The following is a 15,987-nucleotide window of genomic DNA, read 5'->3' as shown; positions in this document are numbered from 1 at the left end:
AAATGTGTGTGTATGTCTGTGTATGTGTGTGTTTCTGTGTTTAAGCATATGTCTATCTGGCTACATATCCGCCTACCTTCTCCACACTGTCATCCACAGACAGCAGGGTCTGCATCCTCCTGCGCTGCAGCATGTTGGTGAACTGCATGTGGACGGGCTTCATAGCTCCCGTGTAGCGTAGGATCCAGTGTTTGTCTAGGTTAGGAGCGTAGTTGTAGCTGGGAGTTCTGAAAGAGGTAGAAAAACATCAAGTTAAACCAACTTAAAAACTCCATGTGGTGTACTTAACGTTTCATTTTTGTCAAGAAAAACTGCATACATTTGCATTCAGTTGTTTTTTCCATCTCTCTACATGTGATTTTCATATTCTATCGCTGTAAATAGGATTATATAAAATATACCAGTGTGTGTACAGTCACATTGTGCATTCACAGCAATATTCTCTGCCTGCGTCTGCTGATGTCTCCTATCCTTTTCTTTCTAAAGTAGCCAGAAAACTGTTTATGCAATGCTAAGCTGGAGGTTACGTAAACTGTAAAATGCCAAGCTCTGCAATCGATAGGCCTGTACACAGTGAGCACAGTTTGATCAATAATTAACTCCGAGCCATATGGAACTTTAATTATTTGAGAATAAACACTGCTAAATAGCTAATGGGATCCTAGAAGAGAATATATTTAACGTTTAAAGGGGATCGATTTGACTTTTAAGAAATGCTAATGTCTCACAGCCGGGGCTCACGGTGGAAACTCTAATGTCCTGTGAAGATGTGTCTGAGAGAAGCCAAGGTGAGAAGAAAGTTTATCACCAGAGGAGTGCAGGACTTTTACTGCCCCTCTCTCTTAATTTGGTTGATAAGGGCAGAGGGAGATGGAGGGAGAAAAATAGCCACAGAAGTGTTCTCAGGAAACATCACCCGAGGGAGAGCAAATTTATGGAGAAAGAGCAATTAAAAGTTTGCACAAAGACACTGGGGCTGAATTTACAGAATATTGTGTGTGTAAAGCCTGCGTGGCACAGGTTAATGATGCTGGAGGGATTAGATGAAGCAGCAGAAGGGTGTGAGGGGGTTGGAAGGAGGAGGCAGAGACGGCAGTCTCATTACTGGCCTTGGATGTGTCTCTGGAGGCCAATATCAGGCCTGCCATTAGCCAGCAGCACTAGACAGTCAGTCAGGACTATGGAGGGTCAGGAAGACAAAGGATGAAACGTGTGTATGTGTGTGTGTGGTCATTACCTATGCATTAAACATACATCATTCATGCCTCTCTTTGATCACGGCTGACAAAATGGTACAAATTAGTGGGGCTCATTACAGTGGTAACACTAATGTGAACAACACATGAGCCAAATAAACTGGAGTGAAACACTAGCTGTGCGTGGAGAGGGCTCAGCTGCCAAGAGCACACTGCAGGCAGAGGAAGATAAGATCGAGCTGAGATTATGGAATTTGTGTCATTCTGGGTCAAATGAAAAAGGAGCGTGACTCATATGCAAGCAAATAGCTGTGGATGTGAAAATGTAAAAAAAAAAAAAAAAAATTCCCTTGTGTTTGTCTGCTTTGTCCGACATGAACCAAATCAGTGCACATTAAATGGGCAATCGACCGGAGGGCTCACAGCTTGGTTGATCATATAGCTGGTTTGGTTTTCTTACATGTGCTGCGATGCGTTGGGGAAGGCGGTGCTGTACTGCGGGGCGGAGTCCTCTGGACCGTGCGGAGCGACGTGGCTCAAGACCATCATGACAGGACGGTGAGGGTACATCCTCTTAGACATGCGGAAGTAGTTGATGCTGTCGTTGGTAATGATGTCTGTCAGGTAGTCCTGCGGAGCGAGGAGACATTGTCCATCAGGTACTCGGTGAGTGACAGAGGGAGTGAAAGAGCAGATGTCAAAGCCGTCAGTGCTCTGCTGGGTTGGTGTCCATTACTGACAATGGATTTAATCTCCTGTTCAACCCTTTGAACCCTGATTTTTGTCCTTTAAATAGGGTGAAGACTTTAAAGTCCCAGTGAAACGGAAGTTAGAGCATCTTTAGCTTCTGTACTGTGACATATCCACCAGTGAAACGGAAATTTGAGCATTTGATTGGACAGGCTTAAAATGAAGCGCGATATGGAGCTACATCACACACACCTCCCTTGTCACTAATGCGAAATTCACACCAGGCCGCGGTGAAGTACGGCTCTCTGCAATAATTACATTTTTCTGCTGCCGGGAGGCGAGTTCATGTGTTTCAGGCAGGAAGAAATTATTTGTAACATAGGTCAACATGTCACAGGAGTCACAGGATCAGTTTACTGATTGGCTGCGGGTACTCTGTGGTCACACTTCACCGCTTAAAGTTACATTTTTTACAACTGTTGTTTGGCTGCACTTTGCTGCAGAATCAAACGGCCAGAGCTCGCTGAGCTCGGGAGCAGCCGCCGCAGCTTTTCATAGACATTGCAAGGCAGCTCGCCGCAGGCCGCACTTCAAGTTGCAGATTGATTGATGGATGGATGTCATGATATTATTGGTTGGTACTAGCTTACGTAAGGAATCGTCATATCTTGTTTTACAGGAAGAAAGGTTGATTGGATTTTGGTATAAAAATACGAAGAAATTGATTTCATATATACATATATTGTTAAATAGGTGCACAATATGACCTGGGATTTGATCTAAAAGGGTTAAAAAAGCATTTTTCATTTCATCTGGACTTTAAGACATTAAAATGTAATTGTAAAACTCTTTGCAAAGACAAAAGTCATTTATAAATGCTGGTGATGCTATTTTAAGTTCTAAACTATTTATTAATTATGGATAACACATGTTTACTTAATGGTAACTGCTTAAAATGTATTTTTAGTAAATGTAATCTAACAATACTTAGTGTAATATCTCAAATACCTTAGAGTAGACACCGCTGTGTTTCTCTCGTACTCCGTTCCTGCAGAGGGTGTAGTTGTAGAAGCGTGAGTTCTTCACCAGTGCTACCCACTCCTTCCAGCCAGGGGGCACATAGGAGCCGTTGTACTCATTCAGATACTTTCCAAAGAAGGCTGAGGGAGGAACAGGCGAGCTGTATGTTAATTTTGGTCCTCGAGGTCAATGCATCTGTGAAGGTACCTGGTTGAATCTACATTCATGAGTCAGACTTGCGGTGCTCACCTGTCCTGTATCCAGAGTTGTTGAGATGCACGGCGAAGGTGTGCGGCTCGTGGTGGGCCTGCCACGAGGGCGAGGAGCAGTTTTCGTTGTTGGTGTAGGTGTGGTGGTTGTGCACATACTTCCCCGTCAGGATGGAGGAACGGGACGGGCAGCACATGGGCGTGGTGGAGAAAGCGTTGGAGAAATGCGTGCCGCCCTTCTCCATGATTTGCCGAGTTTTGTTCATGGCCTGCATTGAGCCTGGGAGAAAACAGTGCAAGAAAAAGAGGCAGGGGGGGGGAGGTTGTAAGAAGGATAAGGAGGGTGAGAGGGGATTCAAAGGCCAAGGAGTGAAATGAAAGGGACGCAGGGGGGATATAAAACGGTAGGAGAAGAAAAAAAGAGTGAGAGATGGAGGAAAACAGAGAGGGAAAAATATAAATATAGGGCACGAGGGGTAAAGAGCAAAAACCATTATGGACATAGTTCAGAGAAAAGGAAGGGGGAAGTAAATGAGGGAATAAATCTTTTTGGTAAAGTGTAACCCATTTGGATTCCTGTGTACTAAAAGCTTTTCAGGCTGATTTTGATTGTTTGGGAAAACAGATGCTTGACCATAAATTCCTGCTTTTCAATGGGAGTCTTCTCACTAGCGATCACGGGAGGACAAAAGATGTCACAGAGGCCATTATGCAGCCACTCCAGTCCAATACGCCGCTAAAGGACTTAAGCGGGAAGGGAGATGGCCAGGGTTTGGCACCCAGACAATGGAAGCCATGGGCCGCCCTCATTTCATGCCAGCATTGGAGGAGTTGGCAAAGGGAGCACATGACTTTGAGTGGGCCAGTTGTTATGGTGCCAGGAGGCGTTATTAGGCTGACTTTCCCTCGCTGATGCTGTTGGATACACATGGAGAGAATACCCATACCCATGGGACATGGATATAAAGCAAACAGAGAGAGAGAGGCAGATGCACAAACACACAGTAAACACACACAGGAAGGGATTAATGGAGGGAAATGTCTTACCCAGTTCTATATCCTGATCATCAGTGAGGATGAGGATGATGTTGGGTCGGATGTTGCGGAAGTGGCGGTCCCTCTGTAGGCGCGACCTGAGGCGATACCCAGACAGGTAGCCAGAGCCCTCGGCCACAGGGAGGACTCCCACCAGAACAAGAAGGAAGAGAAGAAGAGGGAGAGGGGCGGAGAGCCCCCGCCCTGCCATCACGCTACCCTGCAGTCACCTCCTCAGTCCTTCGTTTCACACACAGAAGTCTGCGGCACCCTCACTCAACCTGGGGACACAGAGGGAGACTGATCAGAATAAAACGCACACACATGGACACGCACAAAAAACACGGTGAAAAATAGCAGATGCAAGCCTTGCACAGCCATTACAGGGTGCTCTTCCGTACAAATGCACCCGTTTGGGCTGAGCTCAGCTCGTTAATCAATCATTAATGATGCATTAGAGTGGTGTCATTGGCTGGGTGTAATGATCTCTGGTGATGAGCACATGGCTGCCAGGCTGGGGCTAATGGGCCTGGGCCCTGGGCCAGCTCAGGACTCACCTCCCCCTGAGAGGGTTAGTGTGGATGTGAGGGGTGGTCGGAGGAGGTGTGGGGGGACAGAGGTGAAGGGGACAGACAGAAGAGGAGGAAAATGAAGACAGGGGTCAACGAGCAGAGTGAGTCCAGATCTAAAGACTAGAAAACACTTCAAATGATACCTAGTAAACACACGGTGTGGAACAGAAAAATATGGAAGTATATGTGAAAAAGAGTTAATATTAATGTGGCAATATCACCAAGGCCAATAAAAGCAAGCTGCCTCTAGATGTGCAGAAAATCCTGCTCTCCTTATGTAAGTTTAACATAACAATTAGAGTCAAGTGCGTGCTAAATAGAGCTTTTTCATAATTAATCTCTACATGCACTTCACCAAAATCCAATTAGTTCTCTAATTACTCATTAACAGTATATCCCCTCTGAGTTTACCATGGCAACTGTTTCAGCAGTAGTACCTGACTATTTGGACTTTCAGCGCTATCTACAATTATTATAAAACAACAAGATGAAATGACTGCAGGATTTTATAGCAAACAAAGCGATAGAAACGAGAGCATTGTTACTTATTTAGATTTATACTGCTCGACCATGTTCACTACATATTAAATCTCAGCAGATAAAGCAAGAACCTGTCTTGAAAAATGTTTCTATTAAACTATTAAATATTAGATAGGAAATGTATATTAATACATTGGCCTTTAAATAAAAGTAGGCTAAATAAAACTAAATAATTTTATTACACATGACTTTCATTGGGCTGTTATTTATCGCACATTTATTATTCAATGAATATCAGAGGGCAAAAGAGCGTGCCTGTTTTATCATGGCTCATAATCAGAGCAGCAATACAGCTCGGTGACCGTGATCATAAACACAGTTTACAAGCAGCATCATCAGTGCGCCCACTGAGATGCAGCTCCACTGCCGGTAAAGTAAGGTGGGGCTCTGGGCATGTGTGTGTTTGTGAGTCCACAAGGAGTAGGTAGCCAGAAGATGAAGACAATAACAGCAACACAACGGCAACCTCTCTCTGCTGGGACCGCAGCGCCTCCTTAACGACAACCCGACTGGAATACAGTCTGACATGGGGATAAGAAGGAACAAATGAACAGATACGCCGCGCCTGGATGCACACGTACACAACTTATCAAAGATAAGATGAAAAGCAAAAAAATCTAAAATGTATTAAACATTTAAAGGAGGAGATGATTACAGAAGAAACACTTCCCTCCTCGCTGTCTAACACAAAGCTCCCCGTTCCTCTCTGCTCTACGCTGTTGTCCAGATTGTGCTCATTAAGGTCTTCCCAAACGCCCACACATGTCCTCCGTCCTCCTCCACGAAAACGCACACACCTACACGCGCACACATACACACCACGTGCACGTGAGTATGTGGATACACAGTCTGTATAGCAGCAGCTGTGTTTGCTCTGGCTTCCTACTCCCAGGGCATGTGGTTGTTCCCCCGAGGAACACATGAGCTCTGACCCGAGTCGCTGTGCTGTTTGAAAATGCCCTTGCTCCATTCTTGTGTTCTCTCCTTGCCTGCATCCCTCATCCTTTCATATCTGGCATGGGATGAAAACAAGACACAAGCAATGAGGAAATCCACAAGAAAAGGAGAAAAAAAAAACCCTGTGAAAGAACGACACACATTTAACAAGCTCTGTCTGCAATCAGCAGTGAATACCCCATCGCCAAAATGGATTCCAGGACATTTACAGGGAATAAAGAATAGACTCAGTGTGCTCAAATTGAGACAGTCCTCCGCCATTGGATCTCTTTTAGAGTGGTTTGTGGTGTGGGAGGTACAGTACTTCCCTTTGATAGTTGTTTATCCGTTCAAAAAGCTGATGTGGGCAAAAACACGTCAGGGAAGAGCACCAAATATAGCCGTGATTTACAAGAAAACATCCAGCTCGATTTTACACGCTGATCTATCAATAGCTAACTATGTAAATGTTGTGTTATTGACATGCTACGGCGGTGGATATATTCTGACATTACTCCCAAGAGGCCTCCTCCGTCCCCCCTGATACTGAGGACTAATTGGATTTTCAGGCTTTTATCAGCTCCAACTGACACATACAGTCCTTTCTTTCCAGTTTGCTCTCTCCCTCTCTTTTATCTCCCCGTATTGTTTATCTCTCTGGGTGGCAGATGCTACATGAAACCGCAAAGAAAAAAAAAAGAGGAAACCATAACGTCCAAACAGACAGAAGCCATTATACCTTGAAGATGTGTGGAGAAACAGAGATGGACAACCGTTAGAAAAAAACAGCAGTACTTAGCCAAGCTCTTCTCAGTCTCCAACAACATGACCAATGTGGTTGTTTGTATGCATTCATAATGCAAGGAGAGCCATGTTGTTTCTGTAAACTGGAGATGATTTAGAGCTCGTTTTTCCTGACAGAGCTCTGCCCACATCAGCTTATTTCCGCTAAGTGAGCTACGAAAACGACAACGCTGATTCAGCCCGACAAAACGGAATGAAAGAGGGATTTTTGCCATTTAGACAGAAGCACAACACGAGCAAATATAACTCTCAGCAAAACTTATTAAAGGCCGGGGGCTCGGAGAGGAAGGGCTGGGGAGTAAGCCAGCAGAATATGAGATCACAGGGAATAAGCTTCTGAACGCATGTAGTGGGAACAAGGATCATCTCAGGTTATACTAATGCCAAGTGATGCCTGGAAGTCAGAACAGAGAAGGAAAGTTTTGCTCTTCAGTCATTCGCTTGTAAAGAGGCTCTCAGAGACAGCAGCACTGCATCACCGGATAAAAGCTTAATGCCGTCCATCTTTTATTGATACGGCTGAATTATAAATGCCGTGACAACCGAGCTGGCCATGTCACAGCATGGGCATGATGATAAGACGGTGGCAAGAGTGGTGGGTTGAAAACGCACACCAGATAGACAGACAGATATATTACACTGTCCAACAACACGCATCTGTACTTCACAGTTCAAGCGAGGTGGTGAGGAAGCTGAGAGAGAGCTTGATAAATCTCCCGAAGACTTTGCAGAGGCATTAATGTACTTTTCCCCCAATAAATAAAACACCTTGGGCTTTGAAACAGGCATAAAGTTTGATTCATCCAATCTGCAGCCCCCCCGAGATGGCACGAAACGCAGACAGAATATGAGAAAACCGAGGAAGAAAACAGACATTTATTACATATTGAAGGAGGACGAGTCATGGCGTACACTTGCAATTTAATCAGCTGTGTCTCATAATGTGTATGAAATATGGAGGAGAAAGCCCACAAGCTTGAAGCCAGACTCCTGGATTCTCTATCACGGATATTCTGAGAGAGATGGAGAGAAAAAGACGGAGAGTGTGAGAAAGGGAAAGAACCTCTAGGCGTATAGTATGGAGAGAAGAAAGCCTGAGCACTTCCATTGCAGATGGATTTTTCCCAAACATGAAAACTAGATTCGCAGACCAAGACGTTCGTATGAAATGGAACAGAATAAAACAGAATACGGTAACAGAGAACCTCCAAATCTCTTCTGCGTTGTTCTCCATGCAGGAATTTGCCATCCAGTGTATTCTCGTGCTGGAAAACATAAAGGAAGCGGCCAGGAAAGTTTAAATAGACACATCCCGTTCTGAATGTGGCCCGCTGCAGCACTATCAAGCCAATCCCTTTGGTCATAATTGAGGCTGGCAGGGCTTTGCTAATGTGTGACTTTGTTCCCATTGGCCTGCCTAGCTCTGAACAGAATGTGCAAAATCTCCAAGGACCCTTGAATTTACCAACAAAAGTTGGCATTCAGATGCAAATTCTGCAACGGCATGCATCTATGTGAGAGTAACTTTCTCTCAGAGAAGTGTGTGTGTGTGTGTGTGTGTGTGTGTGTGTGCATGTGTGTGAGTATGTGTCGGTGGAAGGAGGGGTTTGCAATCCTCAATACAGTATGGAATGCTTTTTTCATGATAATAAGAAGCCGTGGTTTGTCGCCGTCCTTCATCTATCATTCTCTGCTTGCAAATCTTTGCTCCGCCACTAGAATCTGGAAAAACACAGCTGCGAAAATCATTATATTTAAATCAGGCTCGTCGATCTCATGTTCTTTGACCCATATGAGCATTTTCTGCTATAGCTAAGGTATGATCACCACTTGGGCGCAGCGGAGACAAGTGACGATATGATCAAAATCTATTCTAATCTATTTTATCCCGAGATAGGTAATTTCATATCTCGATAACGATATAAATCACGACATATATTGTTTTCTGGTAATTCAGTAAATATATAAATAAATAATCTATAATTAAATGCTTGAGTATTTTCTCATTTAATTAAGAACTTTAAAATGCATATAACATTTTCAACTTTCAAGTGAAATTATAGAGAAAACAATATTAATAAATATTTCCAGCTATACAATGACTATGTTTACATGTTAACATGCGCACAAATATAGAGTAATCCGATTAAAACAATTTAATTTAACTACACTGGGGTATTCCCAAAAGCAGAATTTTTATCAATTCAGATTTTTCTGACAAGTTTGAGTTAGTATGTGTTTGTTATTATCAGTTTAGACGACGTAATTGTGTATCATGATATCTCGATATATGATTTCATCACGATTTGATTCCGTTGAAAGACAATAAATTATCATACTGAATTATCGCCCAGCCGTATCGTGAACACAACAGTGACATATCATCAGCTTTTATGTTGATGATGATGGTGAACAGTTGCTTATTTACACATCCAGCAGACACGGAGCAACATGATGTCGTGTTTCTGTTCGATTGATGAATTCAATTAATATTCACTCTCTTTTTAGTTCTGTTTTTGCTCTCTACCAACTCCTGAGGGAAATATCTGTCTCTTCAGCTGCTAAGTGCTCCACTATGTACCACGTACTAAGACAAGCGACCACATCACACCAATCCTTGCTGCCCTTCACTGGCACCTTCGAGTTTTAGAACGGCTTTTAAGATTTTACCGCTTGTTTTTAAAGCCTTGAATGGTCTGGCTCCTGCCTATATCTGTGATTTACTGACCCCCTATGAGCCTGATCGATGCTTGAGATCCTCTGGCAAGGCTCTACTAATGGTTCCAAAATCCAAACTGGTCAACAAAGGTGACCAACCGGGCTTTTGCTGTCCGGGTCCCTCAGCTGTGGAAGTCCCTGCCTGAGGATCTCAGTATCTTCCTTTAAATCTCCTCTTAAGACTCACTTTTATATTATGTCCTTTTCTTTTCTGATGGCGCATTGTTGTAACTATTTATATGATTTTATCTTGTTTAGATCTTAGGTTAAGTTAAAGTTAATTATTTTTATCATGCTTTCATTGTAAAGCACTTTGTTGAAAGGTGCTATTTAAATAAAGTTATTATTACTATGTTCACCAACTAGTCACTAATTGTGTCTGTAAGTTGTTTGGTGATGAGCAGGTAATGAAAAGTGGGTTTTTAGAGCTTTTTCACTGAAAATAGCTGCCTGCTGCAGCCGGAAACGATGCAATGGGAGTGAAATTTGCTATGTAAAGTAAAGGGTAGCTTGTTCATCACTAAGAGCAATCCCTTTTCTGAACTAAACTAAAATTGAACGAGGCTAAGCTTGGGAAAAGACGTCCATCATGGCTGAAGGGTAATGGGTGAATGTTAACTGTTGGTGAGAGTTTCATAATGCATTTTATGACAAAAACAATCCATGCTTTCTGGTTTAAAATGCTTTACATGCCTATCAATTATCTCAACACCTCCCCCTTTACTGTTCTCTGTGCTGTAAGAATGTTCCTGCTTTGGTACCGGATGTAAACATGGGTACTTTTGAGCTGTTTCAGCTAGCAACCAATGCTGTCATTTCTCTGGAGAGGATAGTCTCATGACAGGTGCTTTAAGCATCCTGGTAGTACAGCTGCATCCCACATGATTGGTTCTACAAATGACCTCTAAACTAACAGCGTATCAATCATTAATGTTGGATTGATGACACCTAAAACAATGGCTCCTTTAACAGGTCCGCACGGTTCCTGTCTGATAACCCTGAAATCGTGTTCAATAACTCTCCAGCTGCTCTTTGGTTTAAAATAGGGCCTCCACGTTCTTCTGACAAATGTGCCTTTACTTCCTAATAACTAACTTTAATAGTTGAGAATGACAAGAGATAATGCGGCGGCTGATCCCATTCACCGGGAAGATTTAATTTAGATTTCCCTCAGGTTCCGATAAGCTCGGTACTCTGCAGACATTTAAGATGACAGTCAGAACCTGCACAGCAATTTTCTGTTTGAATACGCAGACACAAAGAGCAGTGGTTAGACTTTATAAGTGAGGAAATGAGATTTGTGCTGCGATGAGGAGACTCGAGTGTGAAATATTTCATTCTGCAGTTACCGCTAAAATGTTTTCCCTTCACATTAGTGTGTCTCTTTTCTTGTTTATACATTATATACTTCCCTTAACCTTTAATTCCACGTGGAATGTGCCGGCCAGACAGTGAAATATGAATGAGTGGAATTTTAGTACTTAGCACATCATTAATCCTGCAGTGAGTCTGCTGCCCTGAGAAAAAGGGGTGAAGCTGTGATGGGTTCAGGCTGGAAAGCTCTGACAAGTTCACACAAACACACACACACACACACACACGCACACACACACACACACACTGCAACTTATCTTATATTCCTTTCGTTCATATGTATTTCCAAGAACGAAAAAAATTATATTCCTGGGTACAACCACCTAGATTTAGTTTATTTATACTATATGGCCAAAAGTACATGCACACTCCTGGTATGTGTCTTTTTTATCTTGATTTGGGCAAGGCATATAAGTTCCAAGCAAGTGAAATCTTAACGCTACAGTATACAATGATATTTTAGCCAGGTCCATGAAGAGATGGTTTGATTTGGAAGAACTTGACTGGCCTGCTGCACAGAGCCTTGATCTCAACCCCATTCATTACCTAGTTGGGCTGAAGTGGAACACCAACTGTGGCCCTGTTCAGACCTGGCAATAACATGCGTCCTGGGTGATCCGATCACAGCTCTTAGAACAGGTGTGAATGTACTCAAGACGCATTGAGGACGCATTGAGATCCGAACACTCAGACCACATTCAGAGGTGGTCTGGGCTGCATATGGCCACATTCTTCTAGCAGTGTGTACGCGAACGTGTCCTGGGCCACATTAAGGACCGCTGACTCAACTGATGTCCCGCTTGGATCAGTCGGATCTCACTGCACTCCTCATGTCAGGCAGATGCAAGCACTTGTCTGCCTTGCGGCACGAGAATGGCTTCAGTGCACTACTGTATCCTGCTGGTACAACTGTATTTTATTAAAATATATCTCATCTATAGGCTACACATCTACAGACTATCAGACTACGCAAGGGAAGTGCATTATTATCATACTGTCGGTGATGTGTCAGTGTTTTTGTTCCGTTGCTCTGCACAGAGTTGACACCCGCCCGTCCGCCCGCTCATTCTCTCTCATCTGAAGCTCTGTACCCTGCTGTTGCTTTGCAAAGAGGCGGTGTCGGCGGCACGGAGGTCCCCGGGGACTGCCGGTAGACAATAACCTTATATTTTGATGTTAATAGAATGTATCTGAATTCACAAATATATAGTATATTATTACTGATGATTACTACACCTGTAATATTGTGTGTGTTATGTATACATGTGTTTACTATGTGTTTACTACTACTACGGTACTATTACAGTTATTTGCAAATTGAGCAGGGAAGTGAGATCCGATCACAAGTGGTCACTCAAGACGCATGTGGAGACGCATTCTAATGCCAGGTCTGAACAGACGTACTTAAAGCTGTCCACCTGTGATCAGATCACCCAAGAAAGACACATGTAATGCCAGGTCTGAACAGGGCCTGTGAGCCAGGCTTTATCACCCAACATCGACCGAACTCACTACATTTCTTGTGGCTCAATGGGAGCAAATCCCTGCAGCCAGGTTCCAAAATGTTGTGGAAAGAAGAGTGGAGGATGTTATAGAAGCTTATTAATGCTCATAGTTTTATAATAAGACATTTAAACAATCATAAAATTGCAATTTGTGGGTGTCTGCATACATTTGGCCATGCAATGTACTTTTTTATTTTGTGATTTTAAGATTTATGATGCAAATAATATGCATGAAGTAAGTGAAAGTTACATGGAAGTAGGGTAAAAAAACAACAAACAAACTGATAAATTATAAATGCAAAGACGCACAGTAGGAAACTGAGGAGTCATCTTTCTGGTCACGCTATACTCTGGAAGACTTCCTCATACAGTTTGAGCTCGGTCCACACCCAGACAGAAGAAAAATCATCTCAACTCATCTCAGCAGCAACTCTATAATCCACAGGGCCCATTATCTTTTAAATGGTGCGAGTGATGGGATGCCGGGTGAATGGTTTGGCGGAAAATATAAGAGGGTGAGGAAGAGAGAGAGAGAGAGAGAGAGAGAGAGCGAGAGAGAGGTAGGAAAAGAAAGAGACTGTATGATGGTGTCAGTTCAGACAAAAGGCCCAGTCATGATGTGTTCTCGCTTGAGAACAAAGAGCTCTGACAGACTCCTCGGGTCTGTTCTGTTGACTATAAATGTACCCCATACACACACACACACACACACACACACACATGCAGGCAGAGAGACAAATAGACACACAAACACACCCACACTCTGCGTATCAGACTTCAAACTTCTCTATCCAACAAGGGGGCATAAAAGGAGAGAACAGCAGTTAGGCTAATTATCTCTAGATCTGGAGGAAATGAACAGCATCGTATTGTTGTATTGTTCTGAAATTGTTTGGCCCCGGCAGCACTAGAGGGACATCACACAGCTACAGCCTGCCATTTTGTCTCCTCCAGGTTTAACAAAATAACACGGTGAAGATATTCTTTGTAATGAGCTTGGAATACAGCCACGCCACAAACAACGTCAAAAACCTGCTGCAGTGAGGATGTTTTGCTGACTGAATTCTCCATCTCTTTAGACGCCAGCTCTCTTTCATCCACTTCGCTCTTGCTCGCTGTTACCAGCAGCAACAGAGCGGCATGCGGGGCTAGCGTGGTGGTCTGCAGGTTTTTTTGGGGGGCTTCAGTCAGGGTCCACCGCAGGGTCACGGCATTTACCCCTCCTCCTCTGCACCCTTGCAGTACGCTCCAACAGAGCCCAAAAAGAACACGGAGGTGTTAGAGAAAACACAAACAGAGCCCCGATTGTCCCCGATTCGGGTTCAACCCCCCCGCGGCCCCACCTCCAGGGGTTTAAGACCGAGAGAATGAGCAACTGTCAATGGTGTTTTGTAAATACGTAGCTGTTCTCACTTGAGATGATGATGTCAGAGGGAAATGCGCCTGCTTGGCAGTCTGCGAGTGTCCCTGCCTTTCCTGTCCCATTGAGGTCTGTATGGGAAAGCCATTTGTGGTGCGTCCGAGGGAGCGGCACAATTGCCAGCTCCTTTGAGACAGAGGTTGACAGCTGAAACAAGTGAGCAAGCTGGTGGACAGGGCAGCCCGCTGAGTGATGGCTGTTTCTTATTGGCACTTATTGACCAGAGGCAAAGCCCCCCTACAGTGTGTCACATCACAGCTAAATGGATTACAGACAAATCAGCCGGGGCCAATTGTTCCACAGACCTAACTACCTCACTGAGACCTCAGTGCAGCCAAGTGACTTCTGCATGACATTGCGTAGCCGTAGCACCAATGAGGAAGCAAACATCACTCATAATATGATCTGTGCGACAAGTGCAAACGCGCTGAAGCCTCCCTTGTTCATATGCACTGGTCATGTCCTAGTTTTACCAGGTATTGGATGGTGATATTTCACACTTTATCTCAGGTGTTAAACCTCAAATTGGAACCAAATCCTCTGGTCGCTCTGTTTGGGGTCACCAGAGATGAGACACAATTAACTGCAGAAAAACGATGTACCTTATTCTTTGTTTCCCTTCTGGCTCGGCAAGCAATCCAGCTCAGCTTGCTTTAAATTAGATATTCACTTCTATATTCACATGGGAAATTCCTGACAGCATGGTGCCCTTTTTTAGATACATTCCAGACCCTGTAAATACTTGATTATTAAGTGCAGCTTGACTACATCGCACACTATTCACTCATTCTCCTTGAGGTGACAGTTAGCTTTCAGTATGGCTCGCTGGCCGTGAACGGGGAAGGGTTGTTTTATTGTTGATATACACAGATTATATATATCCTTTGTCTTGATTTATTTATATGTTGGTATTGGTTCCAGCTGCTATTAATGTATATTCATACCGGTCGTTCCTCTTTGGTTACCGAACAGCGCTGCACTTTTTCTATATCCTGCAAAACCTCAATAAAAAGATTTTGATTTATAAGATACGATCTTTTAAGACCTGCATAATACAAAACAAAGCTTAACGAGGGGAACAGTATTGGGATGCACGCGGTGATATTTATCTGCCCGGGATAATGCAATTATCCCTCTAGTTTGTAAAATGAGATCATGTTCCACAGGACTCATAGATTTTAAGCTGCCATTTGTTGTGTTTTAATTACATGCCATTCCTCTCCCATCATCAAATTAGCACCTTCAGTGGGGACCGCTCCTAATGGCCTCGACTTAATGATGATTACAGACAATATCGGTTTCAACTTTCAGTAAACAACTGCCGCCAACCCGCTGAATAAATTACAGCCCCGATGAATCAATACGCTGGCTGGAAGTTACAGTTCAGCTGCTGAAGAAGTGATCACTTCTATAGACTCTGGGATTCTTTTACTCGACTGATAAACAATGGCTCTTGACTGCTCAGAGAGGCCCTACACCGCAGAGGGATGTTTTACTCTGGGGCGGTGGAGGCGCCGTGAGGACCATCTCCTCTGGTGTTAAGCATCCCCTTGGGGGTTGGAGAGGCGACGACCACTTCTTTACTTCTTCACTCCGCCCATTCTCTGTCCTAACCCCCCCACCGCTCGCTAGCTGGCTTTCTCCTGGCCCTTTTGTCGGCGGATTACTGGGGGTTTAGAGACGCACACACTGATCCCACCCTCCCCTATCGGAACCACACAGGGGGTTAAGACTGGAGCACAGAGGGGAGACCTCCACACAATGATCTGGATTACAGAGTCTTTCTATGTATGGCCACTTATATTCCCCCCATTTGCTCTACTCAGAAATCACCACAGAGCGCTATTCAGTGCTTGTAGTTTTCCCAGCAGGAATCTTGGGATATGTGCCAACAACCCAGAAGATCTGAATCTGTATCAACACCTACAGAGTTCAGAGGTTTTTTTCAAAACTAAACTCTTTGTCTTT

At 43.8% G+C, this 15,987-nt stretch overlaps 2 protein-coding genes across 8 annotated transcripts in view; both read right to left on the bottom strand.

Annotated features, from left to right (window-relative positions):
* LOC119492355 (inositol hexakisphosphate kinase 2-like) overlaps window positions 1-15,987 on the bottom strand; it is a 1,011,171-nt gene that overhangs the window by 93,507 nt on the left and 901,677 nt on the right. The gene's annotated exons all lie outside the window — the stretch shown is intronic.
* sulf2a (sulfatase 2a) overlaps window positions 1-15,987 on the bottom strand; it is a 53,105-nt gene that overhangs the window by 9,513 nt on the left and 27,605 nt on the right. For all 7 annotated transcript variants that reach the window (XM_037774313.1, XM_037774230.1, XM_037774620.1 and 4 more), the window contains 5 exons: window positions 4,163-4,431; window positions 3,156-3,395; window positions 2,895-3,046; window positions 1,657-1,826; window positions 77-227 (listed from right to left, as the gene is read on the bottom strand). In XM_037774313.1, coding sequence (XP_037630241.1) covers window positions 77-227; window positions 1,657-1,826; window positions 2,895-3,046; window positions 3,156-3,395; window positions 4,163-4,361 — 912 coding nt within the window. In that variant the 5' untranslated portion in view covers window positions 4,362-4,431. The remainder of the gene's footprint in view (window positions 1-76; window positions 228-1,656; window positions 1,827-2,894; window positions 3,047-3,155; window positions 3,396-4,162; window positions 4,432-15,987) is intronic.

Source organism: Sebastes umbrosus, chromosome 1 (genome assembly GCF_015220745.1).
Source record: "Sebastes umbrosus isolate fSebUmb1 chromosome 1, fSebUmb1.pri, whole genome shotgun sequence".
Taxonomy (NCBI): Eukaryota; Metazoa; Chordata; class Actinopteri; order Perciformes; family Sebastidae; genus Sebastes; species Sebastes umbrosus.
This window is presented reverse-complemented; position numbering and strand designations above follow the sequence as displayed.